We start from the raw sequence: 24973 nt of genomic DNA, 5'->3' as shown, positions 1-24973 counted from the left end.
AAAAAAGAAAAGTAAAATGTAAAATGTAAAATTCCAACGGTCCGTTATTTTTCGAGTCAAAACGCAGCGCATAAAAATGGAGGGGGTAATAGGCTGATGATGGGAAAAACATAGTTAAGACTTTTAAGCCGACTATTAAGTTGATCGCAGGTCTTGTCTGCTGCTGAGTCTCAACGGTCTCAACGGACAAGTGCCTCATTTGGCGCGAAATTTCTGCCGTCGCCGGTGACGGCAATATCCTGTGACATCAATGTCTTCGTCACTTGCTCCTGAGCCTGCTAGCTTCTGTACTCAGACCAACGCTTTACTCAGAAAGAACTTAACTTTTCAGGTTCTTTTTTTTTTTTTTTTTTCCATCTTTTCCTTTTGTTAAGAGTTGGGGTTTAGGGTTCTTGCTTGTTGGTGAAAGGTTAACGTCCGATATATTAAATATTATTCTTTTGCAATTTTAAGGTTCTTAAATTTCTCTTCGTGGACATGGCAAAATTTCATTTGATTCCTGATGAATTTATTGGTCTTTGCTTTGTTCAATTCATTAATTTTGTAATAAACTTAATTTCACATTCTGAAATGTAATTGTAAATGGCATCATCCATCTCATCATCTGTGTTCTCTTCTGCAGAAACGAAATGTGAAGACGAATATTCGGCTTATTCTCTTCCCGTTTATCCTCTGCGTAATAATTGTTCTCCTCCAGGTTTTGTTAGACAGCGTAGTGAGCAACTCAGATGATTATAAATGTGGCTGTAATTGTGTTAGGAAAAGTGGAAGTGATTGTGTGGAGGAAAGATGTGGGATAGAGTACTCCACCCCACAGCAAGCGCAATTTTGTTCCATTCCTCGCCCTCCACAATGGCCTCCAATGTTGCAAGTACCAGCTCCTGAATACCGTGCTGTGAGGAATGATTTTCTCACGTATCCCGACTTGCCAAATGAGTCATGCAGGATTGATGGTTCCTGTCCTGCCACGATACTTCTTACTGGGAATAATCAATCTTTTGGACAAAGTATGTATGCCTCTCCCTCTTCTTTCTCTATTTTGTAATTGTTATTTTTTTTATAATATGATCAATTCACCTAATGATATGATGGCTCTTTGACTAAATCTCCGTGCATTTTGATAGCCTTGAACAAGGATATGTTTAAGGACACTTTCAGTGAAAATCCCTCTGATGTTATGGCCAGTTTGGCCGGCAATGTCTTGGTAAGTTGTTTTCCCTATCATTTGGCTTGTCACTCATTTTTATTATTATTCATGTTTTCACTTGCATCTTTGGTAAAGACACTGCATCCACTACCGTACTCTTTCTTTGTTTTTCTTGAAAATTGTTTCAGCATTGAAGCTAATATGGTCTTTCAAAATGTTTCAGGGGTCAGATTCAAAGACGGAAATAACTAACTATGTTGAACCTGCTTTTGTATCGGATTCTCCTATTTATACCATTCAAAGTCAGTGCAGACCAGACTCTTCCCTTGTTGTTCCAGTTAAGCTGGCATCCATTAATATTTCACTAGGTATACGCTCTTCAAATATTGTATGATTTCCTTTAATGTGAGGTCTCAAAATTCATCTTTTTCTACACAAGGTTCATTCTGTGTTCTTTGACTAAACTGCTATCAGTTGAATTACATTTCTGCATTCTCCTTGAAATTTTCTTGATATTTAGTTGAACTTTAGGAAAGCCTCAAATCAGAGTTCATTATAGATTATAAGTGTGCCTTGTTTATCATGTGAGAGCTCCACAACTTGGAATGTCAAGGTACGATGATGTACCATGATAACCGTGGTGTGATTACTAAGACATTGTTAAGCTAATGAATACTGTCTCTTATTCTCTAACTACTGAAATCGTTACTAAATTTCTTCTACCAATTTGATCTTTTTTTTGTCCTTGGTTCTAGTCATAAGATGTCTTCAAGGTTTAAATTTGTGGCGCAAAAGTTCCTCTGAGATAAATGATGAGCTGTATAGAGGTTTCAGAAAAGGGAACTCAAAAAGAGAGAGTAATGAGATACTTGCAGGTTGGTGTACTTAATATTTCTTGTTAATTTAAGAGCCTAAGAGAAGCAATATTATAATACTAATGGTTTGATTTTTCTCCAGCCTATGATTTCTTAAACTCTGACCTGGACAAATTTAATGTGAGCATCTGGTACAATTCAACCTATAAGAATGACACAGGGAATGTCCCGATTGGACTGCTGCGTGTTCCACGCTCCATAAATCTGGTACTTTACAAACTTGTTCACTTATTGAGTTTGATTAGGAACTCATGGAAACTTCTGTTCCGGATACCTGTACATCTGTGTCTTCACTGTGGTCTTTTATTTGTCTGAAACTTCTAGCCCTGTTTCAGGGTTCCAATTAGTTAGTATTTATCAATTCCTTTGCATATTATAACAAAATAGGTGGACACTGACGTTTGAAATTCATTCATTCCAGGCATCCAATGCCTACCTTCGGTCTTTGCTAGGCCCTGGCACACAGATCCTGTTCGACTTTGTCAAAGAGATGCCAAAAACTGATTCCAAGCTCAAGTTGGATGTATCATCTATTATTGGTACACTGTTCTTTACGTGGGTTGTGCTACAGCTGTTCCCTGTAAGTATGACTATTTTTCATTTGTATCAGGACTCCTTTTAATGATCACAAGTAGTTAACGCTTTCATGTTCTGCAAACTTTGTTATTGTCCAGACGTAACTCATAGTTTTCTTGTAATTAGGTAAAGGTTAAACTTTGCTATTACCCAGACGTAACTCATAGTAGTTAGTGTTCAAAACCATAATTATGTAAAGGTTAATCTTTGTAATTTATCTAATATTTTCTCATTTTTCTTTTGATCAAGTTTTTTTGCATCTTCTTTTCCTCAAGGTGATCTTGACAGCACTAGTGTACGAGAAACAACAAAAATTGAGAATCATGATGAAAATGCATGGACTTGGTGATGGACCTTATTGGCTGATTTCATATGCTTATTTCTTTTGCATATCTTCAATCTACATGCTATGTTTTGTGGTTTTCGGCTCAGTCATAGGTAAGAATCCAGCTAATTATTGCATTTCATATTTTCTTTTAATTCAACTTAATCTCATGCTGTTGACTTGCAGGGTTGAGATTTTTCACACTCAACAGCTATGGCATCCAATTCGTGTTTTATATCATTTATATAAATCTGCAAATTGCTCTGGCTTTTCTAGTAGCGGCACTGTTTTCAAATGTTAAGACTGCCTCAGGTTTGATTCAAAATTTCCATATATAATAGCAATGGGTAAATCCCTACATTCTGTATTTCTGTTAATCATCTGGAGCTTACTTTTATGCAATGATTGATATATGGAAATGAGTACAGTCATAGGGTACATATGTGTCTTTGGAACTGGGCTCCTAGGTGCCTTTCTACTTCAGTCCTTTGTTGAAGATCCATCATTTCCAAGTAAGTTCAAATGTGAGAATGAAGTAATTCTCTTCTTTTCGGATTGTTTGTTTCAAGCTGAGCTATTATTGCTCATTTATGAGATTTATTTTGTTTCTGTAGGACGCTGGATAACTGCAATGGAGTTATACCCTGGCTTTGCTCTATATCGTGGGTTATATGAGTTTGGAACATATTCCTTCAGGGGTCACTCTATGGGGACAGATGGCATGAGTTGGGCAGATTTGAGTGATAGTGAAAATGGGATGAAAGAGGTTTTGATTATCATGTTTGTTGAGTGGTTGTTGCTTCTTGGTATTGCTTATTATGTAGATAAAATTTTATCATCTGGAGGTGCAAAAGGACCTCTGTATTTTCTCCAAAATTTTAAGAAGAAATCTCGCTCATCTTTCCGAAAGCCCAGCTTAGGAAGGCAGGATTCTAAAGTCTTTGTTAGTATGGAGAAACCTGATGTCACTCAGGAGGTAGTTTTTCTTGTTGATCAAAGTATTTATTCATTATAGAAGTAGAAATGTAATGGTGGGATCATTATAACGTCACTGCTTGTTAATGTTGTTTGGCTGAAGCCTCAGATCATTATGAATATTTTCCAGTTATTTGAGTTAAAAAAATCTTCCAATTGTCCTTTTTTGGATCTTAGTCAGTGTGATCTGACTCAGTTATAGTTATACGTATAATATTAACATTTGTGCTTCATCTTTTGTTCTCCAGAGAGAGAGGGTTGAACAGTTGCTGCTTGAACCGGGGACAAGTCATGCAATCATCTCTGATAACCTTAGAAAGATATATCCAGGAAGGGATGGTAATCCTGAAAAAGTGGCTGTGAATGGGTTATCTCTTGCATTGCCGTCAGGGGAGTGTTTTGGAATGCTAGGTCCTAATGGTGCTGGCAAAACCACTTTTATATCCATGGTAAATGTAACATATGGTTTGACCTTGTGAGAATCATTATTGAACATTTCTTTACATGCATGTGGCACCGGGGATCGGTATACCATTAAGGCTCATTATGAAACAAGGAGTAGGATAAAATATAAAAAGCTCGGAATAGGTTTTGCTTTTAAGCGCATAACTTTTCTTGTTCTAATGCAAACTGTTGACTGTTCAAAAGATTATACCAAGTTATATTGCTTCTGTAGAAGGAATGAGTTTTAATCAGTCCCGTCTATGGCCCACTATTTAAAACTGCTTTAAAATGACATCTTTTTAGTTTATTGTGAGAAGTCAATGTTGTACCAGCCTCTTCTTGACACATCAGAAATTACATTTCTGCTATATTTATTAGCAATTTTTAATACTTGGTCTGTTAACAGATGATTGGGATCACAAGGACAACCTCTGGGACAGCATATGTTCAGGGTTTGGACATACGGACTGATATGGATAGAATATATACCAGTATGGGTGTCTGCCCTCAGGAGGAGTAAGCTAGAATGATTTCCCTTTAATGCCTAAAAGACATATTGTTTTCCTTTTCACAAAAGCTGAAGTATGTTGACATTTCATTTCCTTTATTGGACAATTTTAGCTTGCTATGGGAAACTCTAACAGGAAGGGAGCACTTGCTATTTTATGGGAGACTTAAGAACCTGAAAGGCCCTGCTTTAACCCAAGTAAGTCTATACATTTTTTATGCTTTTAATTGCACAACTGATGCTTGTTGCTGGATTTCTGGTTGGAAACTTCACGAGTACCCACAACTTTCTTCTCTCTTTTTTTTCTTTAAAAATGGAAAGTGAATTATTTTAAATACATTTATAAATGTTACAGCATAGGATTTCGGCAGTGCTAAGAAGTTTGACCATCTTTTCTGTTCCTATTCTGTTGCTGTAGGCAGTAGAGGAATCCCTCAAGAGTGTCAACCTGTTTCATGGAGGGGTTGCTGACAAACAAGCTGGAAAATACAGTGGAGGTATGAAGAGGAGGCTGAGTGTTGCCATTTCACTAATTGGGAATCCTAAAGTACGTCTTAGTCTCTCATCAAATCGATTTTTTTCTGATTACTTTTAGATAATCATATCCTGCTATGCTACTCCTGGCTAATGCATATGGAAATTTTATAAGGTCGTTTACATGGATGAGCCTAGTACTGGTCTGGATCCAGCTTCAAGGAATAATTTATGGAACGTTGTTAAGCGTGCGAAACAAGGCCGGGCTATTATTCTCACCAGTACTCTCCCTCACTCACTCTCTCAATCTATCTCCTTTATACACACACACAACTGAGCCACTGTCAACCAAAGCTTTAATTCTATATGGTTTCACATATCAGTTTAGGATGTTCCTTCAACTTCTTTGTTGGCAGCAAATGCAGATAATTTTCCCCTCAATTTCACTTATAAGGATCGTTTTTATATTTTCAGCCCATTCCATGGAAGAGGCAGAGGCCCTCTGTGATCGTTTAGGAATCTTTGTAGATGGAAGCTTGCAATGCATTGGAAATCCGAAAGAGGTAAATTTGACATACTTTGCGATGAAAATCAGCAGGGCCAGTTTTTCACATTCTAGTTTCCTGCATGGCACTTAATTTGAATATGGTGTTTTGACAGTTAAAGGCAAGGTATGGTGGATCATATGTGTTTACAATGACAACATCCGCAGATCACGAGGAAGAAGTGGAGAGTATGGTAAAGCGACTCTCTCCGGGTGCTAATAAGATATATCAAATATCTGGAACCCAAAAATTCGAGCTTCCAAAACAAGAGGTAAGAGTTTCAGATGTTTTCCAAGCTGTTGAAGAAGCAAAGAGCAGGTTCACTGTTTTCGCATGGGGTTTGGCTGACACCACCCTGGAGGATGTGTTCATCAAGGTCGCCCGCCATGCTCAGGCATTTGAGGATCTTCCATGATTCTAATTATGTTCATAGTTCATGTTGCTTAGTATATTGCTTCTGTATTTTCCAAAAAAAATTTAGAGATTGATTAAGTCTATATTCTTGTTATTTTGAGATTGTTTTTAGGAAGGAAATGTAAATTAGAGAAATTATCAGCTACATACTCTTTTGGATTTATAAAGCTACTCCTTTTGGTCAATGTTCAAATAGGTAACGCACAAGTTTTAAATGTACAAAACATTCTTGCCAGTATATTACTTACTGCTTACCCAAGTGAGAAACGACTACGTACACGAATAGGTTCTCAAATAAGTGAACAACTTTTGCCATTAATAGATAATGATTCAATATTATCTCATCACTACGATATCCACTTGATGGATATGATCTTCATCATATTATTTGGTTAGCTAAATATTAATTACAATCTTAAACAATGAAACATCGTGTGTTTATCTTTCCAAAGGCATTAATTAAGTAAATTAACACCGATATAAATGCATGATATCATAACAGATTAGGATTTTATTCATAGTTTCCTTAGAATTCTTTTCTTATCTTTTATCTCTTACATCCTTATCGGGAAGTTTTTTAAATTTGATTCATTTTTTTTTTCAAACTAACATCCCATATCTCTTCCCATCTATTAATAGCCCACGTTACATGAAAACACTCGCATGATAGACAATTTGATACAAAATGGCAAAATTATCTTTGGTTTTTTGTTATTTCATTGTACTGGTATTGTTTTTTACTAATAAAAAATGCCAAGCAACAGAAAGTTGTGAAGCAGTCGGTGTATATAAATTGAAAAGGGGTGACCTTTCTTTGAAATTTACAAACTATGGCGCAACTATGCTCTCTGCAGTCATCCCTGATAAAAATGGTCAATTTCTCTATCCACCCTCTTTTTAATTTGTACAGTTTATTTTGTTATATAATGATAAATCTCCAATGGAGGGTTAAAGAAAAATCAATTTGGGTATTGGAGTGTTTCTTTATTCTAATTTACATCATCTAATATCTTTTCTTATTATTTTTTTTATTTCAGGGAAATTAGCTGATATTGTTCTAGGATTTGACTCAGTTAAGGATTATAAGGTGCGTTCAATTTTATTAGCCCCATAGTTGTTTTGTCTGTTGGTTTAAATTCAGTAATAATAAATTAAATTGGTTACGTGCAATATCACAGAAGTGATTCTCACTATGTTTACAGACTGATAACACCTATTTTGGAGCCATTGTTGGACGTGTAGCTAACAGAATTTCACGGGCTCAGTTTTCATTAAACGGCACCCGTTATCAGTTGATTAATAATGACGGAGATAATATGCTTCATGGTATGTAAATATATATCTATATATATTCCAAGCCAGTTTCCCAGTACTTTCTTTGAAGCCAATATTTGTTTAATATAACCAGGTGGCCCAAGAGGATTTAGTGAGGTTATATGGAAAGTAAAAAGTCATGAGGTAAATAGCCATATAACATTCACCTATAACAGCCTTGAGGGAGAGCAAGGTTAGTACACACTTGTACAATTCATTCACTGCTCATGTTGGAGATGAGTGACAACACAAACATGTGGTAGCATTTTTGTATTTCTGATTACTACTAATTCCTTGTGAATATATATTGTAGGCTTTCCCGGTGATCTTGCTGTCTCAGTGACATACATGTTTGTTGGCGAAAACAATTTAGTCGTAAAAATGAAAGCTAAGCCACTGGAGAAGGCCACCCCAGTGAATTTAGCACTGCATACTTATTGGAACCTCGGAGGCCACAGCAGTGGTGACATTTTCTCACACAAGCTCCAGCTCTTCGGATCCCACGTCACTCCTGTTAACGATCGTCTAATCCCAACAGGCAAAATCACCCCAGTAACAGGCACTCCCTACGATTTCCTCCAGCCCCGGGAGATTGGTAGTAAGTTCAAAGAGCTTCCTGATGGATACGACATCAATTATGTGCTGGACAATCCGAATCCTGAGCACTTGAAAAAGGTTGCTGTGGTGAGTGAGAGCGTATCGGGGAGGAAAATGGAGCTGTGGACCAACAAGCCTGGAGTACAGTTTTATACAAGTAATATGCTGGGCAAAGTGAAGGGGAAAGATGGATTCGTTTACTCGAATTATGCGGGCTTTTGCTTGGAGACTCAAGGGTTTCCGGATTCAGTTAACAATCCGAATTTCCCTTCTCAGGTCGTGAATCCTGGAGAGACTTACAATCATGTAATGGTTTATAGGTTTACAGCTGATTAGAAATCTTAAGTCTTAGGCGCACAGAGTTATCTCTACAACACCTGTTTCTTCTAATTATTTTTTGCTGGCTTATCATGGGATTAAACATTAAAAAAAAAAGGCTGATAAATAATCAATGCTTTTCATTAATTAAATTTTCCCCCCTTCATTTAATTTCTTCTTTTATTTACATTACCTTCTTGATTCTTATTATTCTTGACGATGTTACTTATAATCGTCAACTTCGAGGTGACTTGACATACTGAATTAAGAAACAGTGCTTTTCACTTGATCGGTGTATGCATTTGGGCGTCCTCCATTGCAGAAGTTTCAACACGATTTTTGCTTTATCAATCTAAATTTCTTTTTTATTTTCTCTTCTGATTGTTTCTTACTTTTCAAGAATTAATTTATTAAATTATTGGACTATCGAACTGAACCTATTCAAACTATAATTTAATATTAAATGAAAAATAATAGAGTGAGCCACAAATTAATTAATTTTATGTAAATTTATTTTGTACAAATTGATGTGTTGGTTAGAAAAATAAAGCACCTTATGAATTTGTTTGAATTTATTAAATTAAGTTAATTAAGGGCTAGTTTGGAAATGTTGTATCTTATTTTAAAATATTTTTTGTTAGTTATGCCACAAATATTTGATGGTAAATATGTGTTTAATAAATCTTACTTTGAAAAGAATCAGTTAAACATCTGGTAAGTATGTATTTGATAAATCTTACTGTAGCAAAAATATAAATAACTAAATTGAACATAATGTTAAATAAAATATATTTACACATTTGTAAACACACACACACACACACACACACACACACACACACACACACACATATATATATATAATTATTTTTTATTGTGTATATATTATAATTGATAATTATAATAAATATATAATTATAATTTATTAATTTTTTATGTTATCTCGATATAATTGACAATAATGATAATCTGTTTAATTTTATGATTTTATTTCTTAATTATTAAGGATAATTTTAAACTTTTATAATATATATGAAAATATAATTTTTTAAAAGTTGTTGTAGGATAAGATGATTTTGTCAAAAAAAAATTAAAAAATTTATAAAATATCAAATTGAACTTTTAAATTTTTAAAATTAATTTTGAACCTTTCAAAAAAAAAATTAAATGAGACCCAAAAGCGTTCAATTACAAAATTACAACTTGAATCGAATTTAAATGACATATTTTCACTTCGTTGTTTCGTTAAAGGGGAAGCCCAATATGATTTATGGGTCATCTCGTCTATTTCAAATGATAGATTAGACGCGAGATTTATCTTCTAATGAGTATATTATAAATCGAGTTTTAGGTAAGTAATATCAAATATATGTTCTTCTTTTCATCATTGTGTGCATATTCTTGAAGCAAACTAGACCTAACTTGACACCAACCAATGTTCAACTACTTCGGTTATAAATTTTAATAAAAACACAGTGAATATATCACAGTAAGTGGCTCAATTAATTAATTAAATTAATTCGTTGGGTTATAAATTTTAATAAAAACACAGTGAATATTTCTTAATCAATCAAACACTTGCTTGCAGCTGCCTCTTCATTAATAATGATATTGATGATCACAACTAGAGGAATAACGAGGCAGTCCTTGTTCTGATCTTCAGACGCGGCCATGAGCGCGGTACTGTACGTTCACTTCCGAGAGCTTGCTCGGTATTTGAGAGCACGTCCAAGATGTGGTTCCAAGTCCTAGGATCTGTTTCTGCAGCACTGGCAGGTTCTGGTAGATCCTCGATCACAACAAATCAATGGAGAAAATTGCTTCACTTGGACTTGGACAGGGACGCATCGCCATTGGGGTACGAAATTTCGAGGCTGATATATGTCACAGTCGTAATTATCAAACATGGCAATCCTTCCTGCCCATCTCAATCGGACAGATTACTCCTTATTGAAAAATATTTTATAAGTTATGATAACTGATCTGCCTGCGTGAACTAATTCGGAGAAAGTGCTAATGAACAAGCGAATGATTATATTACATTGTTGATTGTACACGTGCGTGTGTGTATAAAAGATCCAATCTAAGTGTGTTATATTTCATAGATGAAGTTGGTTTTCTGTATTCCGATTGGAGTGACTCCGAAGCTAAAATTAAGTAGAGGTTGTTTCGACTTCTGATGGCCAAGTGAGTCCTGTTTTTCACTTTATTTTTTTTTTTACTCTTCGAAATTTATTTTTTAAGTAGGATAAGACCGCCTTTAAAAGTATTGATAATTTAAGAATTAATATATTTAAAATGGTGTCACAATTGATGTGACATTAAATCATTAGTGTTGTCAAATTATCTCATTAGTAAATAGTAATGGTATAAAAAAATTCGATCATTATTTAACACATAACAATCATTGAATGCCGATGTATCATTTGAGATATGCAATCTACAAACTTTGTATCCTTATTTTATAAACATACTATGTACAATTTGATGTCATAAATGACATGTTGTACTTTTTTACACTCTAAAGCAAAAATTGTGTGCCTTTCATTTTATTTTGAATATACAAAAACGACGTGTCATATAATTTCCATAAATTTTTACATGTTATACATAAAATTTAAAATAATTTTTTATTCATTAATTTAATGTTATCAATAAAAATAAATTTATATCTTAACAATTAATAAGTTAATAGCAGTGTGTTTGATTAAATTAGATTAAAATTTTTATTAATTTAATTAATCGAGTCCGATCTTATATTATACCAAATACAAGACAATAGTATTAAATATAATCTAATCCAATCATACTCTCATATACAATCCAAACTAGACGTTCCAAACATGAATGGCTTGAAAAACGTATGCATATGCATGGCAGAAAGTATGCCTTAATTCTATGATAGATTTGATCGTCTCATTTTGCATCATTTGATCACGTTTTGACTTTAGACATTCGAAAAATGATATATGTACCTAAATTCCATTTAAAAAAAAAACTACTAAAATTTTTATTTTTATTCTTTTTCTTGTCTAACCAATGGCCTCTCCCCCAATCCCAATGAGCCAAAGAACTTGATCCTATTTTAGATTAATTTTAATGGAAAACATTAATTTCATACTTTCGGTAGACGGATTTTCGGTCCCGCAGAAGCTTACTAATTGCACCAATTCACCTTGGTTGTGGCGAAATTTCTAATCAAACAACCGCGAACCTCCTTACTGCCTGCCGTTAATGGCGTTAACGCCTTGAAATATTATGACAAAGCAGAAAAAATGCTAACAACGGTCATCCCATTTGGCCTTGAATAATCATCAATTAATCACTGCACATAAAATTTTAAGTACCTTTAAAGGAATATTTTGATGAGCAAATGCAGCAATAAGTAAATCCGAATTAAAAAAAGGGGAAATAAAAGAAAGAATCACTTGCATGTAATGCCCGACGATCATGCATTATATATATAGAAAGAGAGAGAAATATTCTAATCTAGAATCGTAAATTTGTTAAAATTCAGGAAAATTATTAAGTCATATGACTTAATGTCATTATACTATTAAAACCATATGACTTAATAGTTTTCTTAAACTTTAATAAAGTTCAAGGTTATGCACATTTGTATTTAATAAAGAAAAATAAGGGCGATCGCACCTAGATTGATTATATACATATAATATAATTAATTAAGAGAATTGAAGGAGATAATTCACCAATAATGCACTATAAATACGATGGTAATAATTTAAATATATTGGGATCCCTTTGAATAATGTTATACGTCATTCATTTATTCGACGATAAATTTATTTTATTCCTAAATCCTTTTGGGAATTGGATCCCGACATTTGTGCAATAACTTCTCCGCTGCTGCCAATACAATTATTTGAAGGATTTCCCCTCTTTTTTTTTTTTTTTTTATTCTTTGTTGGTATTGCTATTATATAACACAGAAGCAAATTGACCGCATTTTCGGAAATTAAATTTATATGGACTTCTATTTTTGTTTGGGTAAACCCCCCAAACATGCTAACAACACTCCCCCAAATATTTCATGCATGAATTCTCTTTAGCATCATCACCTGCATTATCTATTTGACTGTTGTACCGCACCTATAATGATAGATTATGAGATCTTGTTATTTTAATAACACACTAAAATTTCATTAACACGACATACAATACGGTAGAATAATCGATGTAGATTTACGTCAAGATCTTGTTTAGTGACACAAAAGTGTTTTGAATCCAACCACGATATTGGCACTCTTCACCATAGCTCATCGTTCGGACTGCGGAACAAATCGTTTTGTAATTAACATGTATTATATTTACGAATCTAACTCAAAATCATATTTCTGATTAACCCACACAATAAAAAATCCGGGCCAGGCCTTCCAAGCAGAAGCCGGGCTTTGCCAGCCCATTTTCCGTCCCCAGATGACGCTTAAACTACAATATATATATATATATATATATAATACATCAAAATCAAAGATGGTAAAAAGGGTCGTAGAATTGTTTCTTAAGTCTAAACAAACCAAAATCTTCCAATCACATACAGAGAATGGAATCACATGTATTGCAGACTCACGCATATATGGTGAATCCGAGAGTCAGTTCAACAAAATTGAAATCTGAGCATTGTTCTTAATGAGCAGAGTGACATGTGCTGGTTTTCTTAAAATCAATCTTGTCAACTTTAACCTCCCCATCAATGAGTTCATAAACATAGACCACAACCCGCAGGCCATCGATATCCATGAGGACGAAACTTGGATTAACATCGTAGGTGATGCTGCTGAAAGCACCGGTGGCAGAACCTGGGTTTATAACCACACCTCCCTCGTGTTTATAAGCAGTAAACTGATGAGTGTGACCAGTCACAAGTATGTCTACATCCAGCTGCCTCTGTAACATGGCTAGTGAGTCTAGGTCCCCCCACGGAATAACCTTCAAATACCAAGCATTGATTACCAAGGTAAGAAATTTGATGAAATCCAAAAACTATAGAAATGAAAAGCAGATTATTGACACAAAGCCACACCTGATGACCATGGCACAGTCCTAGTTTGAATTGACCAATAGTTAGCGTTTTGGTCTCAGGATATCGTGTCTCTTCATCATATTCACCACGAATAATATGCAAGTCAGGACAAATAATCTTTAGGTAGTCATGAACTTCCTGAAATGTCATTAGAAAAGCTAAGCCCGTGACAAGCAATCTGCTAAGAAATATGGACAATGCAAAATAATAGATTGAAATTTTTCCATAAGAAACTTCATAGTAAATAAAACTACAGCAACAAAAAACCGTAGATGGTCATTTTTTAATTGTAAAGGTAAGATTTGAATCGAAGAACCAATCTTAATCCATCCCCTTTAACCATATGAGTTAACACCCGATGGCCAGTACAGCAGCTTTGCAGCCAAAAAAGAATTCAGATATTGGACCACAAATTTAACAAATGCAACCCATTACCTCAGCATAGTAAGAAAAGGTAATAAATCAGCAAAAGATCATATCTAGCAAACAAACTAGTAACTTCAAACCAGCCATCAAACAAAGGGAAGTCCACCCATGCCACACACAGGACAATTATCCGCTATTTACACACTGAACTAAATATGGTTGTCCAAAAAAATCAAATGCAAGTTCATTTATTTGCTCATACATTCATAAATCAATAATGAGATCAAGCAAAGAGAAGCAAACAATCAATTATGGCAAACACATTTTTGTTCATTGGAAGAAATGAGATTAAATAAAGGATAAGAGATTATTTGCTAAAATGCCATCTCGAATTTAATTAAAACAATGAGCAGGAATGATAAGATTATAGGATAAAACTCTAAACAAGTGCAACGGCCAAAATTACAGAGCTTAATGATTGAAACTGGAAATAAGTTTTACTTCACAAACTAGGAATCAAAATTTGAAAGCCACAGCAGCACAGATGATACATGCATTAGCACTTCTACACTCAAGCTCTAGAAAGTAAGTTCTCAAAAAAGAACTTGAAAATATCAAAGCTGTTGCAGCCCGCAGAATAGACAAAAAGAGAGATACAAAAAGGCAAGACTGGAAAGTCGATCAAATATTTAAGAAACCATTCTGTTCCACAAGGGTAATAAGAAGGTTTTGGGATATCTAACAAAAAATTGAAGTGCATTACATTTTTACATACAACTTGAACTCACAAGTTGGAGTTGTGATAGAAATGTATATGCACATTCCTCATTAAACATAATAGAGGGTACTTATTTCACTTCCAGAACCAGAACTGGCTTTATTTACATAAATTGTTGGTCAGGCAATAACCCACCAATCTGACATCCAACTCTTTGTAAGACAGAGTAGAATAGTCTTACCCCCCACGAACAGAAGACACTAAGACAGCTAAACTCCCCATAAGAAATCCCATTTTAGCATAATATAATACAGAGACTGAATAAACACCCGATACTCTCCTAAAGAAAATCATCCTCTCATACTTATTTTTATTTCACTTTTGAAGCACGTGATAAACTCATCAAACTCAATTTCCATTCTCCAATCATGTTGTAAACTCAACTGGCAGAAACTGCCTCATTCGGATGAGCTGACAAAGTATAGAAAGATAGAAATTCCAAATTCAAATAATATTTTCTTTCAACATTTTCACAACAAGATCCAATAAACATAGAATACTAAAACATGAGAGAATTGAACAAAAAATGACATACTTTGATGCAGAGATTGCCGGTGCAAACGATGTGTTGGATCTTGCCAGGAACAAGCATGGACTTAAACTTGGCAGGCAAATCAGCTGCTCTATGTGGTATGTGCAAATCGCCCAACGCTAAGACCAACACCATCTTCAACGTTCGACTATCAGCTCAAACCCCTGTTAACGAATAAGTTGACATCAGATTAAAGTACGAATTTTCAAGAAACTAGTTTCAGAAAAACAAAATTTAAAATGTTGATTGAGATTACATTATGATTAGAAGATTGCTTAAAACATAAACTAATTACCAGGGAGATTTGATTATTTAGGAGCTCTTTTGACAACGCCCATCAAAATTCAAAACCTCTGTCGTCGTTTTTCTGAGCTTCTTCAGTTGCGCACGTTTTTCTCCAGAACGACTTCGTTTTTAATAAGTTTCTTTCTTTCTTTTTTTTTTAATCATTGTTTGCACAATAATAATAGAGCCACGTATATTTTATACAAATAAACGAGTACAAATGAATATAATATGAGAAATTAGTTGTATTTTTTTCAATCTCACGTCAATTTATACACATTAGTTTGTATAAAAATAATTATATTTTTTCATATCACATGAATTTATACATAATAATTTGTATGAAACTGATTGTAGCTCCATCATATGAATTTCACAACTTCATCTAAAAAATGTAGGCAAAATTTAAAGTCATTGGATTGTGGGTAGATGATTTATTTATTTATTTATTATTCCTTGTATTCAAATATTAGAAAAGAAAAAAAAATTATCAAGTTTCAAAATTTCCATAAAATTAATGTCAATTATTATCTAAGGCGGAGTATCAAAATAAACATTTTCATCATGACCATACATGACTTGTGAAAAACAAAATTGATTGATATTTTGTACAAAATGAGAGAGGACATAAATAAATCAAAAACACAGCACTAAATTTTTTAACACCTCGTTCCGAGCTGCCAACAAAATACAATACTAAGCAAATCGATTTGGGGCAGTAGTAACTCCGGAAAGGCAAAAAGCATTACCAAGAAACTACTACCAGAACAAGTTTAATAATGTCGCTATTCTGTTAGTGAGGAGAGGCCAATGGCAATGATATATCTGATAATCTGTATGACCTACCTGCCTATGCCTATCCCTATCCCTATGGGCTTGAATCTTTGATTGAAACAAAAACCTAGAAAAACTTTCCTTGAGAAACTGCCAACACTAGCTAGGTGATGACTGAAGAGGCTACTAAAGGAAAACAAGAGTGCTAATGGCAAAAAGGAATTTACACTGAAGTCACTAGCTGACTGGAAAAACATCTTCCCCGCGGGGATTTCAGAATGGGTGACTTCATATGGGGTGGGAGCGGGGAGCGGGGGGACATATTCACAGGGGAATCATAGTTGTTCCTCAAATGGGACTTTAGGTGAGGAGAATTGGGTCTCATTGGAGACTTTACGTGAGGACTGTAGATCACTTGTGGATCCGAATTTGAGGGGCTGGCTGGATCTCTAGGGGGAGGGAGTTGCTCTAGAGCTGATAAAACTTCAGACATTGATGGCCGGACCTTGGCCTCGCTGATGCATTGTAATGCAAGGATGGCTACCATATAAGCTCCTTTCTGTGGGTACTGGCCCTCCAACTTGATATCCATTATCCTGAACAACTTGCGCCTATCACCCAGATAAGGTTTTGCCCAATCCACCAGATTCTGCTCTGCACCGACTCTAGTTTTATCTACTGCCCGGCGGCCTGAGAGGAGTTCCAACAACACAACCCCAAAGCTATAGACGTCACACTTAGCAGTAAGTCGACCTGCTCAACAGTTCAGGTTTATATTCAGTATACCGTTGCAAAAACAATATCTAAACAGTTGCTCGGATTTCACAAGGGAATCATGTTATTTGGTAATCACACTTCTGCTACAAACTCTTCAGAAAGAGACAGTGGGGCCAGGAAAAAAGGGTAAAAACTTGGTCATTGACTAGAAAGTTTAACTGTTGTGAGGCATAAGCTCAAGATAATAAAAATGGTGATCAGTAAACCAGAATCATCTTTTAAAATGGATTCAACAACTAGGATGTAGATGTAGAGAATTCTTAAATGGCAAAAGTACATGCGCATGTATCTCAATGCAGAGTGAGAATATCATTGAAGTTCAACTACCTGATTACAAGTGTAATAGAATTCTACTTGTTCAAAACTTGGATAAGAGTTTGATCAAGATGATTTCATTAACTTATCATTATTTCGGTATTTCCTTTGAAACAGTCAACATTAGTTTAAGAGACTAAAATCGAGGTGCCAACTGCACACGTAAACGTTCCTTTGCCAATTTATGTAATGTTATTGCTACAATCATATATTCACAGCTATAAATTTCATCTCCAATTTAAACCGCAATTAGCAGCTCAGTTAGTCACTCTGTCTCACTACTCTCTTAAGAGCTTTTAAAGTAATTTACTAAATGACCAATCTGATAGCATATACATAGAAAAAATATGGGAAATGAAAGTGTTATTACAGTGCAGATATTCAAACCTGTAGCAAGATATTCTGGAGCAGCATAACCTCGAGTTCCCATAACTTGAGTAGAAACATGAGTACGATCACCTGTGGGACCTGCTTTTGCCAAGCCAAAGTCTGAAAGCTTCGCATTAAATTCCTGTATCCATGGCAGCATAATCAAAGCTGTAAAATTTTGTTATAGATATTAGATGATCTCCAATACCAAAATAGATCCTTGATACATATATGGCTTCAACCAAATTAACACAAATTGAGATGTGTCAACAAGGATTGAATTTGAACAGGAGAAAAGGATATAACTTATCAACCTATTTTCCCACTTTTTTTTCGTACATATTTCCCTTCTGAATTGAATATACCAGTTTCATAAGTTCTGAATGTCTGAAGCTTGAGCTGCGATGCTAAACATCTAAGGCCTGTCCTACACTCCACTATAAGCTAAAATCATTCCTTAACCTGCTTCAAGGCATAAAGAAGCATTGATACTCTTCCTAATTAACATACTTAATCTAACCAACTATTTAACTTACAGAATCTAAGAGGATATTTGAAGCTTTGAAATCCCGGTATATAACTTGCTGTTCAGCTTCATGCAAAAAGGAGAGACCTCGAGCAGCACCTATGGCAACTTTGATCCTTAGTGTCCATGGAAGAGGTCGAGCACCCCCTGCAAACAAGACCGATTTCAATTCAAGGAAGAAAGATGCATACTCTTGCAGGATTAGCATCAGCAATCAAAAGATGTCAAAACAATCACTTGCCGACTTGTGTATTAATTTAGCCAATATGCTGACAAGAACTCAGAATAAAGGCACTAAATATGATAGAAACACAGAACAGTGTGCCGAACGTTCTATTGACATAAAACACTGCTTACTTCTAAATAGATGATTTTCCAGGCTGCCTTTAGGCATATACTCATAGACCAAAAGCCGATTTTCCCCATCGAGGCAGAATCCAATAAGTTTGACCAAATTTGGATGGTGAAGCTGACCGAGGTAGTTAACTTCAGACTGCAAACAACATGGAGTTAATAAATCAACCATGCCACGTAGATAAAGAAAGGAGAAGGATTTGGAGATAATATCAATAACAATATACCAGCCACTCCTTGTGACCCTGAAAACCTTCAGGTTTAAGCTTCTTGACTGCAATGACCATTCCAACTCCTGGCCTTGCAGCCTCAAGGGTATGCTCATCAATCCATCCTTTGTAAACATAGCCAAACCCTCCTTCCCCAATGAGGCTATCAGGACGGAAATTTCTAGTAGCATTCTTGAGCTCACTAAATGTGAAGGCTTTTAGATTAGGGCATGATAATATGTCACACTCAGTTCTTGGCATAGAGAAATTTCCAGACGGACGCTTCTCACTTTTATTTGTTTTCAGACTTGAAGCCATTGAAAAATTGCCATTTTTATCAGGAAGTTTAGTATCTCCTGAAATGAAAGAGAATATATTGTCATTACATTTATTTATAAACAGCAGGCATTCACTGAGAATAAAGCATTATGAAATCACCAAGCAAAAGACATGCATTGGCACAAGTATATAAAGAAAATATTTCATATCAAGACATGTAAAATATATCTGGAATTCTTAAAGCATAACACATGGCATGCTACGTGAAGTGAGTTCAATACAAATGTGCCAGCTATAAGCAAAATTTTCCATGCTACAATGTCAAGAGAACACCCCCCTGTAATGATTGGCACCTTCGTTGCTCAATTCAAAATCAGCAATGAACATTCACATCAGATTCCACATTTGCACTCTTATAATGCAACCCAGAACAAATTTTTAGCTGTGTTTTTCTGCTATCCTGATTCCTGAAGTCATTACTTCATGTCATAATAAATCCTACATTTACAAAGAAACTCAAACACTAAGGAAACCAAACACTGTCACATAAACTAGCCATACATCCACCCTCAATCCAAACAGACAGAGACAAGCGAACATGACTATCTCTGAGTTAAGGTTATTGAGTGTACTTACCAAATAATAAAAGGTATATTTCATTGGTACATGAATACAAGAAATGAAAGGAAAACAGATCTAAATTACTATACTAATCCAATTTTCTTCTTTTGTATCTGATGTGAAACAAATTACAAAAATTTACAGCACCACTTCTACGCAAAGCAACATAAGAGCCTCTACATGAATCACCCTCACAAAGAAAGAGAATCAGAAGAATAAGAGAAGAAAAGAACTGCCAAACATAGTTTCTCTTTTCATGGATTTCAACAACAAACAGGGCTTTTCTAATCTCCATGATAATCGGTTTGACAGCAATAATTACTGTGTTTAAAGATTTATTTCAATGTTAACAATATAAAATAATAATTGTGGACACAACAGTCTCAGAAATCAAAAAATGAGTAAAGGAAAGAAATTCAAATTGCTAGATGTCATTGCCATTGCACAAAAGTACACTATCCAGATCCCTTTCATCATATATTGTCACCACAATCATTACCATTTTCCACAAAAGACCACCATGTTGTCATGACCATTGTTGTTTTTGCCCTGTTAGCACCATTTCTCTTCATTGATCCATGCCACATTCTCACTAAATCTCGCTGTCTTATTGATTTTAATGCTCATTTACTGAATGTGTCTAAACCAAGTAGGTCTTCCAGTTTACCCAATATGGAATGCACTTTCTTAGTACAAGTCATTTCTTCAAAAACTAGAATCTTTCAAAATTATTATCTTGATGCCTCGAATTGTTACCCAATATTTGTTAGATGCTTTAGATACTTTACACTTCTTTTTTCTTATTCAATGTTGACCATACATCACCCTTAAGTGCATGTACTGGCATTCTCAGACAGATTTATAAGGTAATGTGTAACATTGTAGTTATCATCAGTCCTCAATTATTCAGATAAAATAAGTAATTAATATATCAGCATGCTTTTCTCTATAAATACATCTTCTCTTCGAGAATCATATATATTATCAATTTATCAACTTTTACTCTGAGAGATCGAAAAGGTGCTATATATATGATCATAAAACAGCCATCCTACTACACCACAGAGATACAACTAAACAAGTAATTTCTGGTAATCAATTGAACATTTTCCACCAAAGTACCCACTAACAACCAAACCGCTCAAATTGGCAACAACAATCTGAATGATACAATTGTATATATCCGTCAAAATTCTCTTGTTTAGGACCCAAAATAACAATAAAACCCCCCATGAACGGAGTTTAAGAGGTCCATAATACAATTCTAGAACAATTACCAGATAAACCCATCAAATTGAAGTACACCGGTCAGTTTGAAGTACTTCATATGGTTTTCATATATAAAATATGAATGTGAGACAACATGTTCACACTGGAGACCAGTCAACTGCTGGAGAAACTATTGCCTTGCTATACAGATAGAGGGCATCCCATACTCATTATCATGGAATGGTGTCCTACTGCCTAGTGCTCAAAGTATGGACTGTTTCCCAAGTATCGATCAAAGATTTTGTTCTCAATCGTAAAACAGACCACATAAAGTTCATGTTTAAAAATTAAAAAAAAAAGCGCCAATTCCCAACATAACCCGCCAAGAAACTCCACTTTTAACTTCAATCGTACTCTAAAATGGCAAATTGCTACAAACTCCAAAATAGAAAGCTCAACAGAGAACATAAACAAGAACAAATTAATCAGGCACCTAAGCCAAAACACATCCAATTTCCATAAGCCCACGTAGAATCCTCATTTATAAAACAAACCCCATTCGCTTAAAGCCGCGACGAGACTTGAGCAAGAAACTAAATCAACACGCAAAGAAAAGCGCAACCTTCCAAATAAACATGAACACAAGGTCCCATTTTGAAAACCAAGATGAAACTTTAAAGACAAAAAGAGCATCAAAACTGACTGCATGTAATCATAAATAACAAAACAAAGAAAGAAATATTACCAGAAGTTGCATGAGAACTCAAAGAAGCGTCCACTTTCTTCCAACTATAGCAATTGCCCATTGAAACAGAAAACAAGATGATTCCCACCTAACAGTTTTGTAAAAACAAGATCTCATAGATCAAGCCAGAGCCATGCTACATGTTCTTCATTGCTTGCCTCCTCTTCCTCCATGAATACACAAATAAAAGAACAGATTATTGAGGAATTTTCATGGTCATGTGTTTTATAATTTATAAACACTACAAATAACGAAGGAAAATGTGTTGCAGCGTTGGTGGCAACTTAATTTGTTTTCAGTGATTTTTATGTGACGTAAATGCCCTCGGGTTGTTTCAAGATGACAGCAAGTTGGTAATTATTTTAACTAATCTTTTTTCCTAGATTTTAGCCGTTTTCGAAACTCCGCACTGACTTTGAAGGTTAAAAAGGGGAACAAGAAGTTCGAAATCGCGTTAGCTAGCTCGCATGGTTGCATGGTAATTATAGTTTAATTGGAAATAAATTTTTTTGAGGATCACGATGATGGTTAGATTGTAAATAGGGGAGATATGAGTGGTTATTACGTAAATACAGATATTGCGATAAGACGTTTATGACCCTGGAAAGTTTGTGCCGTGTAACATGCAACGGAGTTCGTGGGGAAGGGAAATGTCAGATTCGTGAACTTGAGGTGTCCAAATCAAAATTAAGGGAGGCTGAAGGAAGAGGGTTGGAGGTTACGCTAAATACAAACGGCATTTGAGTTGAATTAATAACAGTCCTATGCAAATGCAATGATAGCATATTAATAATAGCAAAGTGGGGTCCACAAAATTCCACGCATAAAAGAGTGGGGCCAGTGGGTCAAAAATGTGTAATCCCATGTGGTCGCCATGCCATGCCAGCTCTCACCTCATTTGTGGTTCAAATTATTAGCCCACAGCATCTTGAACACATTTGCCCATTTTGGTCGGTCCAAATGCTCAAGAATATCAAATTAATTATACATTCTTAGAGAAACCAGTTGACCATGAGCACTAGCCGTTTACTTAGAGAGCTTTACTTACTTATTATTAAAATAAGTCTTATTTTGATATGTGAATTCGATTTTTGAAGCCGTAAAGATTCCAAGAGATCAAAACACGTGTGTAAAGTGTAAACAGCGACTTGACTTGGAAAAAAGGGTATCAAAATTGACATCGAAAATTATTAACTAATTAATGAAGGGGAGTGGTGGTGGTTAACCAGACGCTACTTTTTCGCTTGAGAACGACGTGGAATAGTTGCATGCAGCATACAATAAGTAGGATATTTTTTTTAATGACGTAATTTGAATTATACGTACTCAGAAACCTTTATTTCTTTATTTCTTTCGCCGTTGTTCTGTAAAGTTTTATTAATTTTCTTATTACTTATTAGAATTTTGATCATTTTTTAGACATCAGATTTAAGTGCCGTTTATTTTGCCTTCCTTATTTTCAATTGGTAGAATTTTATTATACAATAATAATAATAATAATTCATATTTATTTATTTTAATAAATTTGCGTTATTTGGAGTTAGTTTAAAAGAGCCTTAAAACCTGGTGTTGTTTTTCATACTGTATTCAATAATATTCTACTCATTCAAAATCTTTTGTTTTTCAATCTTTTACCATCTCAACATTTCTGTCTTGTCACAGAAGCTACTTTGATTATGAGTTAATTATAAGTAGCATTGTAGTGCAATAATAATTTAGCTCGAACATGTTAAAAGTTGATGATTTGACGTAACTCAAAAGTGATTTATATATCCTAATTATAGAAGTGTATAGTTATAATATAACTTAGTAAGTTCAAAGTTGATATATGAGGAAAAGATTTAATTTGTTAATTCCCTTTAAATCATCTAAGAACTAGAAATATAATTTAAATACACGTTGTTTAATTAAAGAGAAAATTATAGAAATAAATTCGTTAGGGTTATGAATCCACTTGTAGTGGTGCATATAATTTAAATAAATTATTTTTATCATTTTTATTTAAACTTATTGTGTAAAATATTAATTAAATAAATTGTCATTAAATTATATTAATTTTATTATGGATTAAGTACTTAGTGTGCCAAAATTCAACTTGACTACAATAAGTCGAAATACCATTTTACTACACTTTATACTAAGATATTTAGAATTTATTGTGCCAAACTTCTTTATTTGTCTACAATAAATTAAAATTTTAAAATTAAATTATGGATAAAATTAAGTAGAAAATAATTTAATTTATATCCTTAAAAATATAATTTAGTTAAATCGTATTTTTATACTAAGAGTTTCACCTTATTCTAACTATTATTATTAAGTACAGTACAATTTTTTTGTTAAAATTAAATTATGCATAATAAAAAATACAACAACTAAAATTGAAAATAAAACTAAATTTATTATGAAAATAATTTACAGAATATTAAAGAAGAGTATTTATAAGAGATGAAGAGGAGAATTTTAAGAGAAAGAAGTGAAGAAAAGTGTAGAGAAAGTGATGGCAACTACAAACATTTATACTAGCTCATAATCAATTCCCACTACAGACATGAACAGAGCCCATTATTTCATAGCCGTACATTTGACAAGTTTTACTTACAATTTTCACACCTAACATAATAAGCAAGTTTTACTTTTACAACAAAAGGCGTTGATCCACCTCGATAACCTTCAGAATCCAAATTTGACATCTGTTTATTTGTTTGAAGTCTCAGATTACATGAAATTATTATTTTACTTAATGAACACTAAAAAAGACACAAAATCATATATTAAAAAAATAATTCATAATGTATTACATAAATACACATATAAATTATAATAAAAGAACAAAATAACATTTTCATCCCTTAGTAACAAGTAGAAACTCGAATTATTATTTTTATATGTGCATTTGTGTATTTATGTGTATTTTTATATGTGTATTTACATAAATACTCGAATAACAGGTAGAAACTCAAAGCATCAACAAGCGATACACACACTTGAACTGATGAAGCCCATAGGCCCAATTAGATGAGAAATTGAAACTCGAATTCCTAAATCCATTGAGTGGGCTTGACTAGAAAGAGATGGGCCATAATAAATCCACACTACCTTTTTATAACAGCCACGTTATTCTTTTATTGGAACATTATTATAAAACAGTTTATTATTGGCAGTTGCCACTCCTTCAAATATCTCCTAAACCCTTTATCTTTTCCTACCTCATTGAAATTATTTACAAATTAAAAAAGTTCTTATGAATTCAATTTTAATTCCAAAAGTTACTGTAA

At 34.2% G+C, this 24973-nt stretch overlaps 4 protein-coding genes across 4 annotated transcripts; 2 read left to right on the top strand and 2 right to left on the bottom strand.

The window, feature by feature from the left end:
• The first annotated feature begins 119 nt into the window (after window positions 1-119).
• LOC18046591 (ABC transporter A family member 7) lies at window positions 120-6468 on the top strand. Its single transcript, XM_006439566.2, has 18 exons — window positions 120-331; window positions 623-1007; window positions 1125-1204; window positions 1371-1515; window positions 1903-2022; window positions 2105-2229; window positions 2444-2602; window positions 2874-3036; window positions 3110-3235; window positions 3352-3435; window positions 3538-3899; window positions 4147-4347; window positions 4749-4858; window positions 4964-5048; window positions 5269-5397; window positions 5500-5605; window positions 5799-5887; window positions 5985-6468. The coding sequence occupies exons 1-18, from the start codon at window positions 251-253 to the stop codon at window positions 6282-6284; spliced, it is 2850 nt and encodes a 949-aa protein (XP_006439629.1). The 5' UTR covers window positions 120-250; the 3' UTR covers window positions 6285-6468.
• A 422-nt stretch (window positions 6469-6890) lies between these two features.
• On the top strand, window positions 6891-8603 carry LOC18046590 (aldose 1-epimerase). The gene is made up of 5 exons (XM_006439565.2): window positions 6891-7155; window positions 7321-7370; window positions 7486-7609; window positions 7692-7790; window positions 7911-8603. The coding sequence occupies exons 1-5, from the start codon at window positions 6969-6971 to the stop codon at window positions 8528-8530; spliced, it is 1080 nt and encodes a 359-aa protein (XP_006439628.1). The 5' UTR covers window positions 6891-6968; the 3' UTR covers window positions 8531-8603.
• A 4285-nt stretch (window positions 8604-12888) lies between these two features.
• LOC18046589 (vacuolar protein sorting-associated protein 29) lies at window positions 12889-15722 on the bottom strand. Its single transcript, XM_006439564.2, has 4 exons — window positions 15528-15722; window positions 15236-15396; window positions 13557-13694; window positions 12889-13462 (listed from the first exon to the last, which is right to left on the bottom strand). Exons 2-4 carry the CDS (start codon window positions 15365-15367, stop codon window positions 13160-13162), a joined length of 573 nt encoding a protein of 190 aa, XP_006439627.1. The 5' UTR covers window positions 15368-15396; window positions 15528-15722; the 3' UTR covers window positions 12889-13159.
• A 450-nt stretch (window positions 15723-16172) lies between these two features.
• LOC18046588 (probable serine/threonine-protein kinase PBL3) lies at window positions 16173-21958 on the bottom strand. The gene is made up of 6 exons (XM_024188248.1): window positions 21696-21958; window positions 18860-19197; window positions 18636-18771; window positions 18289-18425; window positions 17771-17894; window positions 16173-17044 (listed from the first exon to the last, which is right to left on the bottom strand). The coding sequence occupies exons 1-6, from the start codon at window positions 21754-21756 to the stop codon at window positions 16515-16517; spliced, it is 1326 nt and encodes a 441-aa protein (XP_024044016.1). The 5' UTR covers window positions 21757-21958; the 3' UTR covers window positions 16173-16514.
• Window positions 21959-24973: the final 3015 nt, after the last annotated feature.

The sequence above is a fragment of the Citrus clementina genome, unplaced genomic scaffold (assembly GCF_000493195.1).
Source record: "Citrus clementina cultivar Clemenules unplaced genomic scaffold, Citrus_clementina_v1.0 scaffold_3, whole genome shotgun sequence".
Lineage (NCBI taxonomy): Eukaryota > Viridiplantae > Streptophyta > Magnoliopsida > Sapindales > Rutaceae > Citrus > Citrus x clementina.
The sequence above is the reverse complement of the archived record's forward strand: the minus strand, read 5'-3'. Positions and strand labels throughout refer to the sequence as shown.